General features: G+C 40.9%; 1 protein-coding gene across 6 annotated transcripts in view; it reads left to right on the top strand.

Moving 5' to 3' along the window:
• The window catches only part of SFXN1 (sideroflexin 1), a 51627-nt gene that overhangs the window by 10998 nt on the left and 18972 nt on the right, over positions 1-21657 (top strand). For 5 of the 6 annotated variants that reach the window (XM_038010257.2, XM_008015347.3, XM_008015343.3 and 2 more), the window contains 3 exons: positions 2184-2356; positions 19970-20140; positions 21046-21144. In XM_038010257.2, coding sequence (XP_037866185.1) covers positions 2193-2356; positions 19970-20140; positions 21046-21144 — 434 coding nt within the window. In that variant the 5' untranslated portion in view covers positions 2184-2192. Of the gene's footprint in view, positions 1-2183; positions 2357-19969; positions 20141-21045; positions 21145-21657 lie in introns of those variants that run through there. The other variant, XM_038010248.2, reaches the window with a different exon arrangement.

Here is a 21657-nt window from a genome sequence, read left to right as displayed (position 1 = left end):
TTTTCTCAGAAAATTGAATACAAACTATTCTCTCTTTCCTTTTAACTGTAATTCTCACTATCACTACCACATCCCTGTTTCCTTAGAAGCTACAAAGTTAAGATGGACTTGCAACGTTGTGTCCAAAAGTTTCCTAATCTGAAGCTCTGCGCCAGGGCTGGAAATCTGGGCCGGCTTTCTGTGTCAAGAGTGGGATGTTTCATTCTGTGTGTTAGGATTTCAAGTCGCGAAGTTTCTGACCGTCTGTGATGATAGATAACAAGATTTCTCAGTGAGATGAGAAAGCAGTGGTCACAAAAAAAGAGAACTATTATGACACCACATAGCTGCATTCTGACCTTGGGGAAAATAGGCTTCCCATTCGCTTTCTGGCTGGCCTTCTCTGTGTTTGTTACCCCAGCCTGCTCTAGGAATAGCAGGGCTGATTCTTACCTTCTCACTCTCACCGCCCTGTTTTCCATACACTAGACTCCTCACATCCGTGGACCTCACATCCTCAGTTTTGATCCTGTGGTCCATGATATATGTTAATTGGAGATTTTGAGAAAATATGCCTTACAGGAATGCCCAGCATTTGCATCTGACATCTTAATATACCTCCGAACCTGTAAAGCACTAAGAAAGTAACTTAAGGAAAAGTGACCTGAAAAGTGAATTAAAATTAAAACTGGTATTAGAAATGTAGGGAAGGGAAGCAGGTGTAAGTAAGCCATGGTTTGAAACCTTCATAGTGGTTAAAATCCTTTGGCCTACTAATATCACGCAGAGAGAGCTAGTCTGAGAAACCACTAGCTGTAAGGACAAACATGCATAGACAGGGATAAGCAATTATATGTCATGGTGAAAAACCAAAAACCACTTAAACATTAAAGGTGTAGTTATATATCCAAAATGAACAGCGGCCACAACGATGCTCATGAAATAAGTGCAAAAAAAATCGGGATTTTAAAATACACAGTATGATATCAACTATTTTTTTAATTGTATAATAACATGTATAGAAAATATCTGTAAGGAAAGGTACCAAAACATTAACGATGATTTCAGAGTGCCTGGATTATGGGAGATTTTGTTTCTTTATTCTTTATTTTCTATAATAAGCTTGTGTTTTTCGGAATACCACGGTAAGCATCCATTACAACAATACAAGGCAGTTCTAAAATAAACATGTATTACTCAGAGAAAGAAATTAATTACTCTTGGAAAAAAAGTAATGCTCTTTAGCCAGAAAATAAAAATTTTATGAGGATAATTATATGCTACAGAGTTATTCCTATTCATGGGGCTATGCAAATGTGTTTTTCCCACTATGTTCCCGGTAGCTTGAAGAACATAATTTTTAATTTTTGATTGGTGGTTCATGTGCTAAACAAGGCTGAATGAATCTGCATCTTTTTTAGTTGTGTAATTTTTAGCATTTAAACCTTTTTAAAATCATTAGTCATTTCTCCTAGTAGGAATAACCACTTTAGTAGGCTTTAAACAACTTTAGTAGTTTGACGTTGGTTGTTTCACTCAGAAAAATGGGTTCAAACTTCAGGCCTTGTTACTGTTACTATTTTTAAACTTCTTTTTTTTTTTAGAGACATGGTCTTGCTTTGTCACCCAGGCTGGGGTGCAGTGGCATGATGACAGCTCACTACAGCCCCCAACTCTTGGGTTCGAACAGTCCTCACACCCCACGGCCACCTCAGCGTCCTGAGTAGCTGGAACTATAGGCATGCACCACCATGCCTGGATAGTTTTTTAAAATTTTTTGTAGAGATGGGATCTTGCTTTATTGTCCAGGCTGGTCGCAAACTCCTGAGCTCAAGGGATCTTCCCTCCTCGACCTCCCAAAGTGCTGGGAACATAGGTGTGAGCCGCCGCACCTCTCCTAAAACTTCATACCTTTATTTTCTCCAGAGTAATTCTAGGTATTCAACAAGTAAATATTAAAATACTATGTACTTATAAAGAGAAATATGTAGGAAACTATTGAAATTTAGTTAAGATCAACTGAGATTTATAGACAAAGTTAGCTTTGAATTTAGATGGCCTTTTTGCCATTTATAGCAAAATTATCTTTATAAATAGGAAGAGTACGTAAACCTTTACTTGAAAATTAAAAGTGACTATAAAGTTTCTAAATATGTAGTGACATTGTAAGCCTTACTTGAATTTGCCTTTTTGACTCTTTGCAGTCCGGGACCATGTCTGGAGAACTACCACCAAACATTAACATCAAGGAACCTCGATGGGATCAAAGCACTTTCATTGGACGAGCCAATCATTTCTTCACTGTAACTGACCCCAGGAACATTCTGTTAACAAATGAACAACTAGAGAGTGCAAGAAAAATAGTACATGATTACAGGTAACATTAATTATTGTTTTTTGGTTTAATGTATAAATAGATCATCATGTTAAGCTATTATCTTTAAACCTTCACTTAGTGATTTTACAACTTTTTTTTTTTTGCAATGGAATTCTTTTGACCAAAAAAAAAAAAAAAAAGGAAGAGTAAAAAGACTTGTTGTATCCCTCATTGCTCACCCTTAACACAAATATCTAGGGTTCATATTAACCTGACAATGCGAGTCACCCCTCTTTGTTGTGGATACAAATCCCTTTCTCCTGACAGCTTGCCTTCTGTTCTCCAATAGCACCACCACCTCTGCTCTGACATCCACAACCCCTCCATGCATGTTTCTGTCTCTGGACAGAAATAGCATTATGCAAAAACAAATTGCCAAGAATCAGGGGTAGGTTGGTTCCTTCTGAATTATAGGCCTAGTAAGTAAAATCCTGTAGGTAGGAGCTCAGATGGCAAGGGTGCTGCTGGCAATGCCTACAGGGACTGCAGATGTGGGATGCATGGCATCAGCTGAGAGAAGCAAACAGTAGGGAAGAGAAGATGCTACCAGTGTAGAGAGATTCCATCGAAGGCAGCAGGTGGCCACTTTTTCTGTAAAAGATCACATAGGAACTATTTCAGGCTTTGTGGGTCATTGTCACATATTATTCTTACATTTTTATTTGTGTGTGTGGTTTTTTTTTTAACAATCTTTTTAAAAAAATGTAAAAACCACTCTTACCTAGCAGGGCACACAGGCCACGACCGGTAGTTTGCTGACTCCTGCACTAGGGGAAAGTCAATCCAAAGCCGGGGACTGGATTGTTAGAAGCTTTGTGCCTGAACGTGCCCAGAAGTGACACATCAGAAGCAGGTCCTTAACCATCATCTAGGTAGAGAGAGAACCAACGACAGTCAATAAACACTGAGTCTGGCCAAGTACTGCCATGTGCCAATATGCGTAAAGAGGGAATACACAAACAGCAGATATACAAACAGCAGAACATCCTGGAGCTTTATGAGAAAATAGTGAAGACAGGCCAAAGCCATAGAAAGCGGAGAGGTTGAAATGAAAAGGCAACTACGTGGTTGAAAAGAAGACGGCATAAGGAACATTGCCAAGAACCTAAAAATGTGATTGAAGTTGAAAGGTTTACTGGAGGCGTTGGTAAAGAACCAACATCAGAAATCACACAGTAAGAAAAAGAATTACTGGCCTGGCATGGTGGCTCACACCTGTACTCCCAGCACTTTGGGAGGCCGAGGCAGGCAGATCACAAGGTCAGGAGATGGAGACCATCCTGGCTAACACGGTGAAACCCCATCTCTACTAAAAATACAAAACATTAGCGGGGCGTGGTGGCGGCGCCTGTAGTCCCAGCTACTCGAGAGGCTGAGGCAGGAGAATGGCGTGAATCCAGGAGGCGGAGCTTGCAGTGAGCCAAGATTGCACCCCTGCACTCCAGCCTGGGCGACAGAGCGAGACTCTGTCTCAAAAAAAAAAAAAAAGAAAGAAAAAGAAAAAGACAAAGTAGAATTACTGATGGAGAGAATGAACCTGAGAAACTTCCTGGGTGAAGACCAGAGGTCGGCAAACTTTCCGTAAAGGGCCAGACAAAAAGTATTTTAGGCTTTACAGGCCACACATTCTTTGTCACATATTCTTGTTTGTTTTTACAACCTGCTAAAAATGTAAAAGCTATTCTGAGTTCACAGACATAGAGAAACAGGCCAGGCCATGGACTGGTGTTTGCCAGTCCCTGATATAGATGGAAAAGAAAGGTATGAAAAAGACTTTATAAGAGGAAAAGAGAGTAGAGACTGAAGATGAAATTAATTAGTGCTCCTAAAAGAGAAACTAGAAAAATTGCAAATAAGCAATATTAAATATATTTCATAGCAACAGAAAGTAAAATGGAATTTTCCTCAGGTGAGGAAAACCATTTCTCTCATTAAAGAGATCTGCCCTATTTCAAGCAGAGACACCCACACATGGCAATTTTTTTCCTTTTGTTTTTTCTATAAACTTTTAAAACTTCCAAAAGAATCCATGAACAGGAAAACAAAACAAAAAAAAGCTATTAAAAAGGAACATGTCAGAAAGGGCTCAGTCTTTTCATCTTTATACTGAATGCCAGAAGATAGTAAGCAGTGTGTGCAAAGTTCTCAAGAGAAAGAATTGTCACTTGGGAATTTTAGAGCAGATCGTCTATTTCCAACAGCAACAGAAAATATGCAAGTGTGTGGCCAGGCACAGTGACTCATGCCTGTAATCCCAGCACTTTGGGAGGCCAAGGTGGGTGGATCGCCTGAGGTCAGGAGTTCGAGACCAGCCTGGCCAACGTGGTAAAACCCCGTCTCTACTAAGAAAAGTGCAAAAAATTAGCTGGGCGTGGTGGTGCATGTCTGTAATCCCAGCTACTCGGGTGGCAGAGACAGGAGAATCACTTGAACCCAGGAGGCAGAGGTTGCAGTGAGCCGAGATCATGCCACTGTACTCCAGCCTAGGCAACAAGCACGAAACTCCATCTCAAAAAAAAAAAAAAAAAAATGTAAAATATGCGAGTGCATCAAACATAAACTCTTCACAAACCTTCTTGGGTGGTCAAAAGATAACACAAAATAGAGTTAAAAAAAATAAGCCGTAATATAAGGAGATTCCTCAAACAGTGAAACATGAATCATCGTGTGACCCAGCAATCCCACTTCTAGGGATATACCTGAAAGAAATGAAAGCAGGAACTCGAAGAGAGGCTTGTACACCCATGTACATAGCAGCAGTATTCACAGTAGCCAAAAGCTGGAAGCAACCCAAGTGTGCATCAGCAGAGGAGTAGATGAGCAAATGTGGTCCCGCCATACAATGGAATCCCAAACCATGAAATATTATTCAGCCTTCAAAAGGAGGGGGATTCTGATGCATGCTACAACATGGTTGATCCATGAAGACATTATGATGAGTCAAATAAGCTAGTCACAAAAGAACAAATATTGCTGATTTCACTTATATGACATACCTAGAGTAGTCAAATTCACAGAGACAGAAAGTAAAGGGGAAGTTGCCAGGGGCTGGGGGAAGAGGGAATGGGGAGTTATGTTTAATGGGCACATAGTTTTAGTTGGGGCAGATGAAAATGTTCTAGACATGGATGGTGGTAATGACCACACAATACTGTGAATGTACTTAATGCCACAGAATTGTATACTTAAAAATGATTAAAATGTCTGGGAGTGGTGGCTCATACCTGTAATCCCAGCACTTTGGGAGGCCAAGGCGGGAGGATCACTTGAGGTCAGAAGTTCGAGACCAGCCTGACCAACATGGTGAAACCCCTTCTCTACTAAAATTACAAAAATTAGCCAAGCATGGTGATCCACACCTATAATCCCAGCTACTCAGGAGGCTGAAGCAGGAGAATCGCTGGAACCCGTGAGGCGGAGGTTGCAGTGAGTTGAGATCGCACCGCTGCACTCCACCCAGCCTGGGCAACAGAACAAGACTTTGTCTCAAAAGATAAAAAAGGGGGGGGGGGGGTTTAAAATGGTAAATTTTATGTTATGAATCTTTTACTACAATAAAAAAAATAAGAAAGCCATCATATAAATAGGTGATGAATGCTAAAACACATTAAAATAGAAATAGTTGTACCTCTAGTATGAAAGAGTGTATATAAAATAAAAGAAATTAAAAGTGGTTTTTGTTTGTTTGTTTTTTGTTTTTTTTTTTTGAGACAGAGTTTCTCTCTTGTTGCCCAGGCCGGAGTGCAATGGCGCAATCTCGGCTCACTGCAACCTCTGCCTCCCAGGTTCAAGCAATTCTTTTGCCCCAGTCTCCCGAGTAGCTGGGATTACAGGCATGCGCCACCACGCCTGGCTAATTTTGCATTTTTAATAGAGACGGGCTTTCTCTATGTTGGTAAGGGTGGTCTCAAACTCCCAACCTCAAGTGATCCGCCCTCCTCAGCTTCCCAAAGTGGTGGGGTTACAGGCGTGAGCTACCGCGCCTGGCCTTAAAAGTATTTTATAAAAAATTGTAATAGATAGCTGGGCATGGTGGTGCGCACCTGTAATCCCAGCTTGGGAGGCTGTGGCAGGAGAATCACTTGAACCTGGGAGGCGGGAGTTGCAGCGAGCCAAGATCGCTCTGCTGCACTCCAGCCTGGGCAACAGAGCAAGACTCTGTCTCAAAAAAAAAAAAAAAAAAAGTAATAGCTATCTGAATCTAAAACCCTAGATTGTAGTGTCAAAAAACAAAAAGAAATGGAAGAATTAAAACATCTTCTCTCAAATAGGAGCAAAACTCAAAAATATACATGATTTTGCTCCTTACTGTATTCAAGAAATGCATTAACATGTTTTATTTTAAAGTTAGTAGAATATGCATGAACAGAAAATTGTAAGCCTTAATAATTTACTAACATACCAACAAATTAAAACATTTTTAAATCAAATCAAAGACTTTAAAATTAGGTGGAAACACTTAAAAAGCTCAGTGATGACATGACATCCACATCTAAGTGGATGACATTCCACTTAGAATACCTGAAGCTTGCGTGATGTAATTGTACTTACAAAATTACAATACATTTTTCCAAGAATCACTCAATGTCTCCCTTTTTTTTTCTCTTCACCTTTTTAAAGCATATAGACCCTTAAAGTCTGGGTGATAAATTGACTAGGCCTGTTCCAAATGAGCTTTGGGGTATTTGTTAGGTTCTGTGCTGATATATACTCTTCTTTTTTTGAGATGGAGTCTTGCTCTGTCGCCCAGGATGGAGTACAGTGGCGCTCCAGCTCACTGCAACCTCTGCCTCCCGGGTTCAAGCAATTCTTCCTGCCTCAGCCTCCCAAGTAGCTGGAAATACACGTGCCTGCCACCACGCCTGGCTAATTTTTATGTTTTTAGTAGAGATGGGGTTTCAGCATGTTGGCCAGGCTGGTTTTGAACTCCTGGACTCAAGTGATCAACCCACCTCGGCCTCCCTAAGTGCTGGAATTACAGACATGAGCCACCACGCCTCGCCTATATACTTTTGTATGTATTAATTAGTAAGCCAGTTGTTGAATCAGTATGTAAGAAATAACTCATCAAGTTTCTTACCTCCCCTCAAGAGATAAATCAGCCGTGAGCCTTCTGGGGAGATTAGCTCAAGGGCTAGTTAGGGTTAAAGAGATAGCATGTTTTAAGTATGACTGCCAATATACAGTTCTAGTTGGATACCAACAATGCTATTTTTAAATGAACCAAAAAGGAAGTAATAAAAATGGCTAACATTAAAAAGCAGGACAAAGGTAATTGCAAATGAAAAGCAAGAAATCGCAACTCTCCGCAAATAGATCCAAATATCTTGATATTGATAAAGATATACTGAATGCCGAACAGACAGTATTCATGAGCCGGTGGTGTTCCATCAAAATATACAAAGAAAGGGTGGTTAGCAATACAAATAGAACTTGATTAAAACACAATCGTAGGGCTGGGCGCAGTGGCTCACGCCTGTAATCCCAGCACTTTGGGAGGCCGAGGCAGGTAGATCACCTCAAGTTAGGAGTTTGAGACCAGCCTGGCCAACATGGTGAAACCCTGTCTGTACTAACACGAAAAGTTAGCCGGGTGCAGTGGCGGACACCTGGAATCCCAGCGACTCGGGAGGCTGAGGCAGGAGAATTGCTTGAACCCAGGAGACAGACGTTGTAGTGAGCTGAGATCGCGCCACTGCACTCCAGCCCCGGTAACAAGAGCAAAACTCCGTCTCAAAAAAAAAAAACAAACCCACAATTGTAGTAGGAAATTCTAACATACCTTTTATCATCTTTGATAGATCATCTAATCACATTAGAATTTTTATGCTCTTTTAATTCTTTGATCAAAACAAAAAGAAATAAAATTACAAAGTAAAAAACAATGAGAAAATTAATAAGAAACCTTAAGGAATTGTACTCAGGAGAAAGATTGTAGCTTTACATATCTCTGGGATTAAACAATGAAAGCCGACAATGAATGAACTGAGAATCCAGCCTAAGAAACTAGAGAACAACAGAATAATAAGAAAACAGCAAACCCTGCAGGGTACTTCCTGAGTGCTGGATACTGCTTTAATCATTTCACATTTACTAATTTAACCCTCACAACCTTTGAAGGTAGATAATGTTATTTCCATTTTTCAGATTGAGAAACGGAGGCATTAACAGAATCCTGCTGTAGCAGGCGGTGGAGCCAGCACTGAAACCCAGACAATCTGACCACAGTGTTCATGCTGTTAACTGTTAACTACTACATACACTGCTTTTGTTTTCCTTTTTTTTTTTTTTTTTTTTTTTTTTTTTTTTTTTTTTTTGAGACGGAGTCTCGCTCTGTTGCCCAGGCTGGAGTGCAGTGGCGCGATCTCAGCTCACTGCAAGCTCCGCCTCCCGGGTTCACGCCATTCTCCTGCCTCAGCCTCCTGAGTAGCTGAGACTACAGGTGCCCACCACCACGCCCGGCTAATTTTTCGTATATTTTTTTTTTTAGTAGAGACGGCATTTCACCATGTTAGCCAGGATGGTCTCGATCTCCTGACCTTGTGATCTGCCTGCCTCGGCCTCCCAAAGTGCTGGGATTACAGGTGTGCGCCACTGTATCTGGCCTACATATACTGCTTTTCAAAACAGAGAGGAGTTAATTTTAAAAGTCAGAAATTAATTAATAGGATTCAAAAATAAATGTAAGAAATTGTCCTTTGAGAAATCCAGAAAAGGATAAGCCTCTGGTAAGTTAACCAATCTAAAGGAAACAAATAAAACTCAAAATACATAACAAAAGGAGTTAGAAGGTTACCTAAAAGAGAAATAGAAAATAAAAATAAAGCTTACTATATAGCTTTTTTGCTAAAGATTTTAAAAATCTTAGTGAAATATGTAACATTCTATGAATACAGTATATAGATTACCAAAATTGATTCAATCCAAAAGAAGGCAGGGAAAGGGGGAAAAAAAGGGAATGAGGAGAAGAGACAAACAGAAAACAAATAGCAAGATGATAATAAAACAAAAATCTCTACCACAAAAATCTCAAAGGCCAGATGGCTTTACACAGGTAAAGAAAGAATTTTTTCACAGGAAGAATATCAGACCAGCCAGACGCAGTGGCTCACTCCTGTAATCCCAGCACTTTGGGAGGTTGAGGTGGGTGAATCAATTGAGGCCAGGAGTTCGAGACCATCCTGGCCACCATGGTGAAACTCCGTCTCTACTAAAAATACAAAAATTAGCCGAGTGTGGTGGCTCGTGCCTGGTATCCCAGCTACTCAGGAGGCTGAGGCAGGAGAATTGCTTGTACCCAGGAGGCAGAGGTTGCAGTGAGCCAAGATGGCACCGCTGCACTCCAGCCTGGGCAACAGAGTGAGACTCTGTCTCAAAAAAAAAAAAAAAAAGATATCAAACCACAAACTCCAGCAGAAAGCAGAAGAGTCAAGAAACACTTCATCATTCATTTCCTGAAGCTACAAATACCCTGATGCAAAACCAGAAAAAGGGATAAGAGGAAAAATGACTAATACCCCTGGTAAAATAGACATGGAAATTCTTAACGGAATTTAACAAATCTACCCAGAAAGGGCAATACCAAAATAAGCAGAACTCAAGTGGAGTTATGACAAGAATGCAAGATTAGTTTAACATTTAAATATCACTGTATCAGGCTAGGCATGGTGGCTTACGCCTGTAATCCCAGCACTTTGGGAGGCCGAGGCAGGCAGATCATGAGGTCAGGAGATCGAGACCATCCTGGCTAACATGGTGAAACCCCGTCTCTACTAAAAATACAAAAAAAATTAGCCAGGCGTGGTGGCGGGCACCTGTAGTCCCAGCTACTCAGGAGGCTAAGGCAGGAGAATGGCGTGAACCCGGGAGGAAGAGCTTGCAGTGAGCCGAGGTTGTGCCACTGCACTCCAGCCTGGGCGACAGAGCAAGACTACATCTCAAAAAAAAAAAATCACTGTATCAGTAGACTAAAACAGAAAACCGTATTACCATATCAATAGATGCAGAAAAAGCAGACAAAATCCAACATCCATTCCTGATACAGCTGTCAGCAGACTAGGAATAGAAGGGGAAGGTACAACTACAAAAGCCCTACCGCTAACATCAGACCTAATGGTGACACTATGAACACGTTCCTTCTGAGACTGGGGAGCAAGGCGAGCATTTCTGCTCTCATTACTTTTCTTCAGCATTGTGCTAGAGGTTCTAACTAGGGCATTAAGAGAAAATTTAAACTTTATTTTTTTCAAAAAAAGCAAAGATAGGAAATGAAAAAGTAAAACTTTCCTTATTCACAGAAATTGTGATCATCTATATAGAAAGAATTTACTAGGCCAGGCACAGTGGCTCATGCCTGTAATCCCAGCACTTTGGGAGGCCAAAGCGGGTGGATCACCTGAGATCAGGAGTTCAAGATCAGCCTGGCCAACATGGTGAAACCTTGTGTCTACTAAAAATACAAAATTAGCCAGGCCTAGTGATGCGTGCCTGTAATCCCAGCTACTTGGGATGCTGAGGCAAGAGAATCACTTGAACCTGGAAGGTGGAGGTTGCAGTGAGCTGAGATTGCACCTTTGTATTGCAGCCTGGGTGACAAGAGCAAAACTCTGTCTCAAAAAAAAAAAAAAAGGAATTTACAAAAAAACCAACTAGGATAAATGGATTTAGTAAAGTTATAAGATACAAGATCAATATACAAAAATCGATTTCATTTCTATCTAGTAGCAATTAACAACTGTAATTTTGAAATTTTTAAAATAATACCATTTTCAGTAGCAACAAAAATATTAAGTACTTGGAGATCACTTTAACAAAATATATAAAATGCCTGTACACCGATACACACACACACACACACACACACACGCACACACACGCACACATACATTACAGAGAAAAAAACAGAGCTTGGGTTTTTTTTTAAAAATGGGGAGATATGCAGTGTTCCTGTATTGGAAGACTCAATAATGTTAAGATGTCATCTCTTCCCAAATTTATGTAAGATTCATTGTAATCATCAAAACCCCAGCAGGCTCTTTTTAGACACTGACAAACTACTTCTAATGTTTCTGTGGAAATACAGGGAGCCTAGAATATTGGAAACGATTTTGAAAAAGAATGAAGCTGAGAAACTTACACTACCTGGTCTTAAAACTGACTGTAAAGCTCTCATAGTAACAACAGTTTAGCATTGTTGTAAGGAGACACATTTAGATCCATGTAACAGAAGAGAATCTTGAAATAGGCACAAATATGTATAGTTAACTGATTTTACATAAAGGAGCCAAGATAATTCAATGAGGAAAGGATACTCTGTTCAATGAATAGTTCTGGAAATAAAAAAATGGATCTTGATCCTTAACTCATCCTGTAAACAAAATTTAACTTGAAATGGATAGTAGACCTAAATATACTAGCTAACACTATTCAATTTCTAGAGAAAAGAGAAGAAAATCTTTATGACTTTGATATGGACAAAGAATTCTTTTTTTTTTTTTTTTGAGACAGAGTCTCACTCTGTCACCCAGGCTGGAGTGCAGTGGCACACTCTCTCGGCTCACTGCAACCTCTGCCTCCCAGGTTCACACCATTCTCCTGCCTCAGCCTTCTGAATAGCTGGGACTATAGACGTGTGCCACCACGCCCAGCTAATTTTTTGTTTTTTTAATAGAGACGGGGTTTCACCATGTTAGCTAGGAAGGCCTCGATCTCCTGGCCTCGTGATCCACCCGCCTCGGCCCCTCAAAGTGCTGGGATTACAGACGTGAGCCACCGTGCCTGGCAATATAGGCAAAAATTTCTTAGATAAGACATAAGAATGAACAATGATCAATTGAAATGGAAAGAGAAAAACACTGATAAATTGGACTTCATCAAAAATAAAGTCTTTTCATGACAGAAGACACTTTAGAAAATAAAAATGCAATTCACAGACTGAAGGAAAATATTTGCAAAACTTATATCTCATAAAGGATTTGTATCCAGAAGATATAAAGAACTCTATCAATACTGAACTATATCACTTAAACTATATCCAACCAGTAATTACCCAAACCAATTTTTTTAAGTGGACAAAAGATTTGAGTAGACTGAGGACACTTCACCATTGAAAATACAGGAATAGCAAGTAAGCATATGGAACTATGCTCAGCATTTTTAGTTACTAGGGAAATGCAAATCCACAAGAAGATACTACTTCACACCTACTTCACCTACTAGACTTTGTAACCACCCGTTGGGTTCACCTTGCCTGCTGCCCAGACAGAACCGATTTATCAAGACAGGAATCACAATGGAGAAAGAGTAATTCACGCAGAGTGGCTGTGAGGGAGACTGGAGTTTTGTTATTATTCAAATCAGTCTCCCCGAGCATTCGAGCATTTGGTGGTGAGAGTTTTTAAAGATAATTTGGCGGGTAGGGGCTTGGGAAGTGGGGAATGTTGATTGATCAGGTTGAAGATGGAATCATAGAGGTTCGAAGTGAGGTTTTTTAATGTCTTCTCTTCCTGGGTGTGATGGCAGAACTGGTTGGGCCAGATTACTGGTCTGGATGGCGTCAACTGATCCAAAGTGCAAAATATCTCAAGGTCTGATCTTAGGTTTTACAATACAGTGACGTTAGACCCGGGAGCAATTTGGAGAGGTTCAGGTTCTTGGAGCCAGAGACTGCATGACCCTTAAACTGTAATTTCTAATCTTGTAACTAATTTGGTAGTCCTGCAGAGGCAGACTGGACCCTAGGCAAGAAGGGAGTCATTTTGTTTCAGAGTCAAACCATGAACTGAATTCCTTCCCAAGGTTAGTTCAGCCTATGCCCAAGAATGAACAAGGACCGCTTAAGGATTACAAGCAAGATAGAGTCGGTTAGTTCTGATTTCTTTCACTGTCATAATTTCCTTAGTTATAATTTTGCAAAAGCAGTTTCAGAATAACTAAAAAGAGAATTGATAAATAGCTGGTACTGGCCGGGCGCAATGGCTCCTGCCTGTAATCCCAACACTTTGGGAGGCAGAGGCGGGAGGATTGCCTGAGCTCAGGAGTTCAAGACCAGCCTGGACAACATGGAGAAACCCTGTCTGTACTAAAAATATAAAAAATTTGCCGGGCATGGTGGTACATGCCTGTAATCCCAGCTACTTGGGAGGCTGAGGCAGGAGAATCGCTTGAACCCAGGAGGCAGAGGTTGCGGTGAGCCAAGATCACGCCATTGCACTCCAGCCTGGGCAACAAGAGTGAAACACCGTTTCAAAATAATAATTAATAAATAAATAAATAACTGGTACATCCATCCATCGAATGGATTAACCAACTCATATAAACAACAAGGTGCATCTCAAAAGCATTATGCAAAGTGAAAGAGGTCAAATACAAAATACACAAAATATGTGTCTACTCACTCTATGATTCCATTTGTGTGAAATTCTTGAAAAGGCAATATAGTGTTAGAAATTGGTTGACAGGAAGTGAGGAAATAACTCCAGAGGGGCCCAAGGGAACTGTTGAAGACATGGAAATATGCTGTACCACAATTCTGGGGTGGTTACACCACTGAGTACATTTTTTCAAAACTTAGCAAATTGGACACTTAAAGTGGATGACTTTTATGGTATTTAAATTATACCTCAATAAAGCTGATTTAATTTTAAAATGTTATGAGATCATAGGAAAAAAAAGAAATGCTTCCCAATTCATTGCAACCCTGATACAATAAATGATTTTAAAAAAATACAAAAAGAAACAATGGCCTGTCCTACAAATTGATAATGCAAAAATCCAAAATAAAACACTAACACGTAACATCCAACCTTGTGTTAAAACATGAACTGGTAGAATTTATTCCAAGAATGAAAAGGTGATTTATATTTAGGACATTTATTAATGTAATTTATCACATCAGTATGTCAGAGCAAAAAAGCCACATCTTCATAAATGCCCAAAAGAAGGTAAAATTATATATTTCCTATAAAATAATTAATCAGGAATAATGCGTAGTACTTGTTTAATTATTAAGAATGCATATCCCACATCAGTAGTGATCTGTGCACGAAATAATGGAACACTAGAGCTGAACTTCCCAAAAAGACCTCTAAAGAAAAGGAACCCTGGCCGGCGCGTCGGCTCATGCCTGTAATCCCAACACTTTGGGAGGCAGAGGCGGGTGGATCACCTGAGGTCGGGAGTTCAAGACCAGCCTGGCTAACATGGTGAAACCCCGTTTCTACTAAAAATACGAAAAATTAGCCAGGCGTAGTGGCATGCACCTGTAATACCAGCTACTCAGGAGGATAAGGCAGGAGAATCACTTGAACCCAGGAGGTAGAGGTTGCAGTGGGCCAAGATTATGCCATTGCACTCCAGCTTGGGCAACAAGAGTGACACTCCATCTCCAAAAAAAAGAAAGAAAGAAAGAAAGAAATCCTATGAAATACTTAGAGAAAGAAAAAAGCGGGGCAGGGGAAGGGAGAGAGGAATCAAGGGAGGCAGAGAGAGAGAAAGGGAGAGGGTTTTGGTAGTCAAATTTGAGAAAGTTTACATTCCACTTTTGAGAATGTCACATTCTATTGACTGTTCAAAGTTTCTAAAAAGTCCAGGAGTAAAAATAAAGCTGCTTAATCATTTTTCCCAAACTTGGACATGAGCCCTTTCTTTTTTTCCCATAATGTATGTAATATGTATGAGAATACTCAGCCAGGCGAGGTGACTCATGCCTGTAATCCCAGCACCTTGGGAGGTCAAGGAAGGCAAATCACCTGAGGTCAGGAGTTCAACACCAGCCTGGCCAACATGGTGAAACCTCGTCTGTACTACAAATACAAAAACTAGCCAGGCATGGTGGCGCACACCTGTAATCCCAGGTACTCCAGAGGCTGAGGCAGGAGAATCACGTGAACCTGGGAGGCAGAGGTTGCAGTGAGCCAATATTGTACGACTGCACTCGCCAGGGCAACAGAGCAAAACTCCATCTCAAAAAAAAAAAAAGAAGAGACCATAACAACTGAAAAACCATAGAACAAATAAAAATACAATAAGGGGGCTACTTATAATAAACACAAAACAACAGTAGTTTCCTATGTACCAGCAACAAGCAATTACACAGGGTTTTTAATTCACTTCATAAGAACAATTATTATCTTTTTTTTTGAGACAGAGTCTTGCTCTGTCCCCCGGGCTGGAGTGCAGTGGCACAATCTCAGCTCATTGCAAGCCCTGCCTCCCTGGTTCATGCCATTCTCCTGCCTCAGCCTCCTGAGTAACTGGGACTATAGGCGTATGCCACCACGCCCAGCTAATTTTTTGTATTTTTGTTAGAGACAGGGTTTCACTATGTTAGCCAGGATGGTCTCAATCTCCTGACCTCGTGATCCCCCTGCCTTGGCCTCCCAAAGTGCTGGGATTACAGGTGAGAGCCACTGCACCCAGCCAGAACAATTTTTTAAAAATGTAAATTACGTGGGAAAAAACGTACCCAGAAATTTGCGTCAATGACGAAAACATTTGGAATCATGTTAAGTTTGAGTAAATGGAGAGATGTGCAGTAGGCCTGGGTAGAAAGGCTGGAGATTGTAGAGGTGTCAGTTTTCTCCAGATTAATACGGTTTCAGTCAAATTACAATTGTGATCACCTGTAGAACTGATAAAATAATTCTTGCCTGGTACAGTGGCTCACGCCTGTTATCCCAGCACTTTGGGAAGCCGAGGCAGGGGCATCACCTGAGGTCAAGAGTTCAAGACCAGCCTGGCCAACATGGTGAAACCCCCATCTCTACTAAAAATACAAAAAAAAATTAGCCGGATGTGGTGGCAGGTGCCTGTCATCCCAGTTACAGGAGCAGGCTGGGGCAGGAGAATCGCTTGAACCGAAGAGGCGGAGATTACAGTGAGCTAAGATCGCGCCATTGCACTCTAACCTGGGCAACAAGAGCAAAACTCCGTCTCAAAAATAATAATAATAATAATTCTAAGGTTTATCTGGGACAATAAGTTAGTATAAGGCATTTTAGAACAAGAAAAAGAAAAATAGATTGTGGGATGATTGCTCTACCCAATATTAAAATTGACTGTCAAGTTAAAATGGTGGGTGTTGGCGTCAGAATGTGTAGATAAGTGGAAACACAATAGAAAGTCTAGAAATCAAGACTAGTACTCACGAACTCTCCATTGATGCAGGCCAGCCAAAAGAGAAACTTAAGAAAGTTTCACATTTTCTTTTTTTTTTCTTTTGAGACTTAGTTTCATCCTTGTTGCCCAGGCTGGAGTGCAGCGGCACTATCTTGGCTCACTGCAATCTCCGCCTCCCAGGTTCAAGCAATTCTGCCTCAGCCTTCCGAGTAGCTGGGATTACAGGCACCTGCCACTATGCCCAGCTAAGTTTTATAGGGGGGTTTCGCCATGTTGGCCACGCTGGTGTCAAACTCCTGACCTCAGGTGATCTGCCCACCTCGGCCTCCCAAAGTGCTGGGATTACAGGCATGAACCACTGCGCTTAGTCCACATTTTCATATTAAGATAAATTCCAAATACATTAAAACCTTAAATGACAAAAAGAAAACAACTATTCTGAGAATGCTAGAAATATGGGTGAACGTTTGTATAATCTTTCTAGATAAAAATTTTATTTGTTCCTACCTGATTACATAAAAATAATAATTTTCAGGACAACAGATAACACAACCAAAAAGATTAAAATTGGGGTTAATTATAGTGTACAAAGTACGCATACAAATTACATAAATAACAATGATGCTGCTGTGGTTGGTGATTTTTTAAAAAAAGACATAGTCAAATAAAGAAAAAAGCTAAAAGACATAGTCAAGTAGAGAAAAAAGCTGAAAGTTTTAATGTTGTACATAGCTTTTGTTCCAGCAAATGTACTCATTTCTTTCAGAATAATCTTGGATGTGGGGATAGATTTATGTATGAGAGTTTATTTACTTCCTTATCCTTTACAAATGGAGTAAAATTAGAAGCAATTTATATGCCCAACACTAGGAGACTGGTATATATTACAGTATCTTATAATCACGTATAGTAGAATACTATGAAGCGCTTAAAAAGATGGTGTATTCTTTTTTTTTTTTTTTTTTTGAGACAAAGTCTCACTCTGTTGCCCGGGCTGGAGTGCAGTAGTACAATCTTGGCTCACTGCAACCACTGTCCCCCAGGTTCAAGTGATTTTCCTGCCTCAGCCTCCTAGGCAGCCGGGATTACAGGCGCCTGCCACTGCACCTAGCTAATTTTTATATTTTTAGTAGAGACGGGTTTTCACCATGTTGGCCAGGCTGGTCTTGAACTCCTGACCTCATGATCCACCCACCTCGGCCTCCGAAGTGCTGGGATTACAGGTGTGAGCCACCGCACCTGGCCTATTAATTTATTAAGGCTGCCATAACAAATTGCCACCAACTTGAGCCTCACAGTTATGGAGGCTTGAGGTCTGATATCAAGGTATCAACAGGGCCGTGCTCCCTCTATGAATCCCTCCTTGGGGTTTCCAAGGTTCTAGAAGCTCTAGGAATGTTTTGGTGTGCCTTGGTTTATGGGTACATCGCTGTCATTTCTGCCGCCTCCATCACTTGGCCTTCTTCTACGTCTGATTGCACGTGGCCTTCCTATAAGGGCACCATTCACTGGATTTGGGGACCACTCTAATCCAGTGTGCCTTCATCTGAACTAATTGCATCTGCAGAGACCCCATTTCCAAATCGGGTCACATTCTGAGGTTGCAGGTGGACATGAATTTGGGGGAGACATGGTTCAACCCAGTATAGATTATATAGAAGAATATCTGAAGACACAGAGACATGTTTACAATGTATTACTGAATAAAGAAGGCGGTTATAAAGCAGCAGATCCAGTGTGATGCCTTTAAGTAAACACATCACATTTAGATTCCAGAAGAGAGACTGAAAATGTACGCATGCAAACATTACCACTGGAGATGAGTAGGTGAAGACGTCGGTGATTTTAAGTGCTGTAATAGATTCCTGTATTTTCTAAATTTTTGACAATGAATATGTGTTTTTTTGATAAAGGGAAGGAAATAAAGAATGATGTACCTAACGGTTTGTTTTTTGTTTTTTTTCATCAAGAGTCTTCTGAGGCTGGACATGGTGGCTCACACCTGTAAGCCAGCACTTTGGAGGCCATGGCAGGCAGATCGCTCTAACCCAAGAGTTCAAAACCAGCCTGGGCAACATGGTGAAATCCTGTGTCTACGAAAAACGCAAAAAAAATAGACAGGCATGGTGGTGCATGCCTGTGGTCCCAGCTACTCAGGAAACTGAGGTGGGAGGATCATTTGAGCCCAGGAGTTCAAGGCTGCGGTGAGCCGAGATCATGCCATTGCACTTCAGCCTGGGTGACAGAGTGAGACCCTGTCTTTAAAAAAAAAAAAAAAAAAAAGGCCGGGCGCGGTGGCTCACGCCTGTAATCCCAGCACTTTGGGAGGCCGAGACGGGTGGATCACGAGGTCAGGAGATTGAGACCATCCTGGCTAACACGGTGAAACCCCGTCTCTACTAAAAATACAAAAAAATTAGCCGGGCGAGGTGGGGGGCGCCTGTAGTCCCAGCTACTCGGGAGGCTGAGGCAGGAGAATGGCGTGAACCCAGGAGGTGGAGCTTGCAGTGAGCCGAGATCGCACCACTGTACTCCAGCCTGGGCGACAGAGTGAGACCCCATCTCAGAAAAAAAAAAAAAAAATTCTTCCTGAACTAGCTTTTCATTCTATAGGTATAAAAATGAATATCCTTAATTACCATAATTTTGTCTAATTGGTTAAAATATTTTAGAGTTTACAAATTCAAAATACATTATAAAATATGTCACTTAAAGAGTATTTCAAAGTTGAATGCTCCCCTGTTCCCTATATATAATTTCTTTTCTGGCTTTTCCAAACTACAGGTAATTTGAGATGAATAGGTTTGAATTTTTTTTTTGAGAGGATCTTGCTCTGCCTAGGCTGGAGTACAGTAGTATGATTTTTATTTTTTTGTAGAGACAGTCTCACCATGTTGCTCAGGCTGGTTTTGAATTCCTGGGCTCAAGCAATCCTCCTGCCTCAGCCTCCCAAAGTGCTGAGATGACAGGCATAAGCCACCACGCCCAGCCTGAAATGTTCATTTTAAGTGCTTATTGTCCTGTATGTTTTGCAATTTTTGCTGACTATATGTAACAAATTTGTCACTCCATCTAGGCACAAGGTTTTAGGTGAGCATAAACTTTTTTTTTTTTTCTTTGTGTCAGAGTCTCGCTCTGTCACCAGGCTGGAGTGCAATGGTGCAATCTCAGCTTACTGCAACATCTGCCTCCCAGATTCAAGCAATTCTCCTGCCTCAGCCTCCCGAGTAGCTGGGATTACAGGCGGGTGCCACCACACCCCACTAATTTTTGTATTTATAGTAGAGACAGGGTTTCACCATGTTGGCCAGGATGGTCTCAATCTCTTGACCTCGTGATCTGCCTGCCTCAGCCTCCCAGAGTGCTGGGATTACAGGCGTGAGCCAACGTGCCCAGCCAGAGCATAAACTTTTAAAATCTTGTAGCCATTTGTCTCTAGGGTACTGGGGAGATACTTGAAATGAGCAATTGCCATATTATTTGTTATTTTCTTAGGCAAGGAATTGTTCCTCCTGGTCTTACAGAAAATGAATTGTGGAGAGCAAAGTACATCTATGATTCAGCTTTTCATCCTGACACTGGGGAGAAGATGATTTTGATAGGAAGAATGTCAGCCCAGGTTCCCATGAACATGACCATCACAGGTTGCATGATGACGTTTTACAGGTACGTTATGAATATGTAGCAACAGTTTGTTTACCATTACAGAAGCCCAAAGTCTATTTTTGCATGTAAATAATTTTGTTGAAATAAGTGTTATTTCATAAGTATATGAAGTGGCAAACAAGGTAATTAGCTTGCTTAACTCGTTCCGTAATTTACTTATGAATCGAAACATCATGTTGAACTCCTTTAGTTTATACAATAAAAAATAAAATTGAAGACAATAAAAAACAAAAAACGGGGCATTATGGATGTAAAAAGAAAAAAGTCATTTCACTTTTGGTTCCATTGTGTTTGAATGTTGTTACTCTGGGACCCTATTTTTTTTTAACCTTTCCCCTCTGCTAAATAGCATCTTCTTAGTTGTTCAAAAGGAGGTCGAATTTTTTTTCTAAATCTTAGCCCCAAAACAGAATGAAATGGAGAAAGAAAATAAAGAGTCTGCAAGCACATTCTCCTTTGACTCCATTCATTTACATATAGGAATAGGCATGAGTGTAGATACAGGCACACTAAAGGTGTATGTGTAGACATAGACATATAGCACTCCTCATGCTGTTAGGAGGGCCCAGGACTGCTTAGCCTACACATTGTGTCTTTTTTCCCCAAAAGAAGGGATCTGGCATTTATTGAATGTCTATTCTGTACCAGGCTGTCTACAACTTTTATCTTACTTCATCCTCATGGTAACCCTCTGAGCTTGGTGTTGTCTATATCTACGGAACGAGGACATGGATGATCCCAGAGGATAAAAGCTTGCCCAGCACACAGATCCTAAGCCTGTGGCCTTGTGGCTTTCTCCCTTCCCCAGTACGTCTCCTCTGTGGTTACTGGTGTCCACATTTTCTGTTCTGTGCCGCGGCTGGGTCCCGGTGATGGTGGGTATGTGACGGATGGCTCTGTTTTAGGACTACGCCGGCTGTGCTCTTCTGGCAGTGGATTAACCAGTCCTTCAATGCCGTCGTCAATTATACCAACAGAAGTGGAGACGCACCCCTCACTGTCAAGTAAGGCTATGAGATTTGACCGCTTTCTGCAGTTCTCCAACCTTCATTTTATTAAGTGGTGATACTCTCCTATTTAAAAAAGCGTATGTGTACACATTTTTATATTGTTCCGAATATTATGTAGCATCTTCTTTTGTAGCTTTTTTTTTTAAAAAGTAAAGTGTTTCTTTTTCTCTCTCTCTATCAAGAAAACTGTCTTCTTCCAGCCTGCCTTCTCAGACGTTACTCATGGCTTTGGAGGTACTGGTAGGATGATACCTCCTTCTCACCCTGAAGCTCATGGCCCTATAGAACACACAGCAGGCAGCACCAGTCTGGCCTCTGATAAGTGACAGGCTGTTCCCCCATCTACCCTGCCTGAGTCGACAGACACCAATGTTAAAAGTAGAGGCGACAAAGTGTGGTCTCTGCAGAAATCAAGGGGAGACCATGGCGGTGTGACCTTTGTATCTGATATGTTTTTAAAATAGCTCATCTGTGGAGCCCAAAAGAAAGCAATGAGTTTAATTTTTT

Source organism: Chlorocebus sabaeus, chromosome 23, assembly GCF_047675955.1.
Source record: "Chlorocebus sabaeus isolate Y175 chromosome 23, mChlSab1.0.hap1, whole genome shotgun sequence".
Taxonomy (NCBI): Eukaryota; Metazoa; Chordata; class Mammalia; order Primates; family Cercopithecidae; genus Chlorocebus; species Chlorocebus sabaeus.
This window is presented reverse-complemented; position numbering and strand designations above follow the sequence as displayed.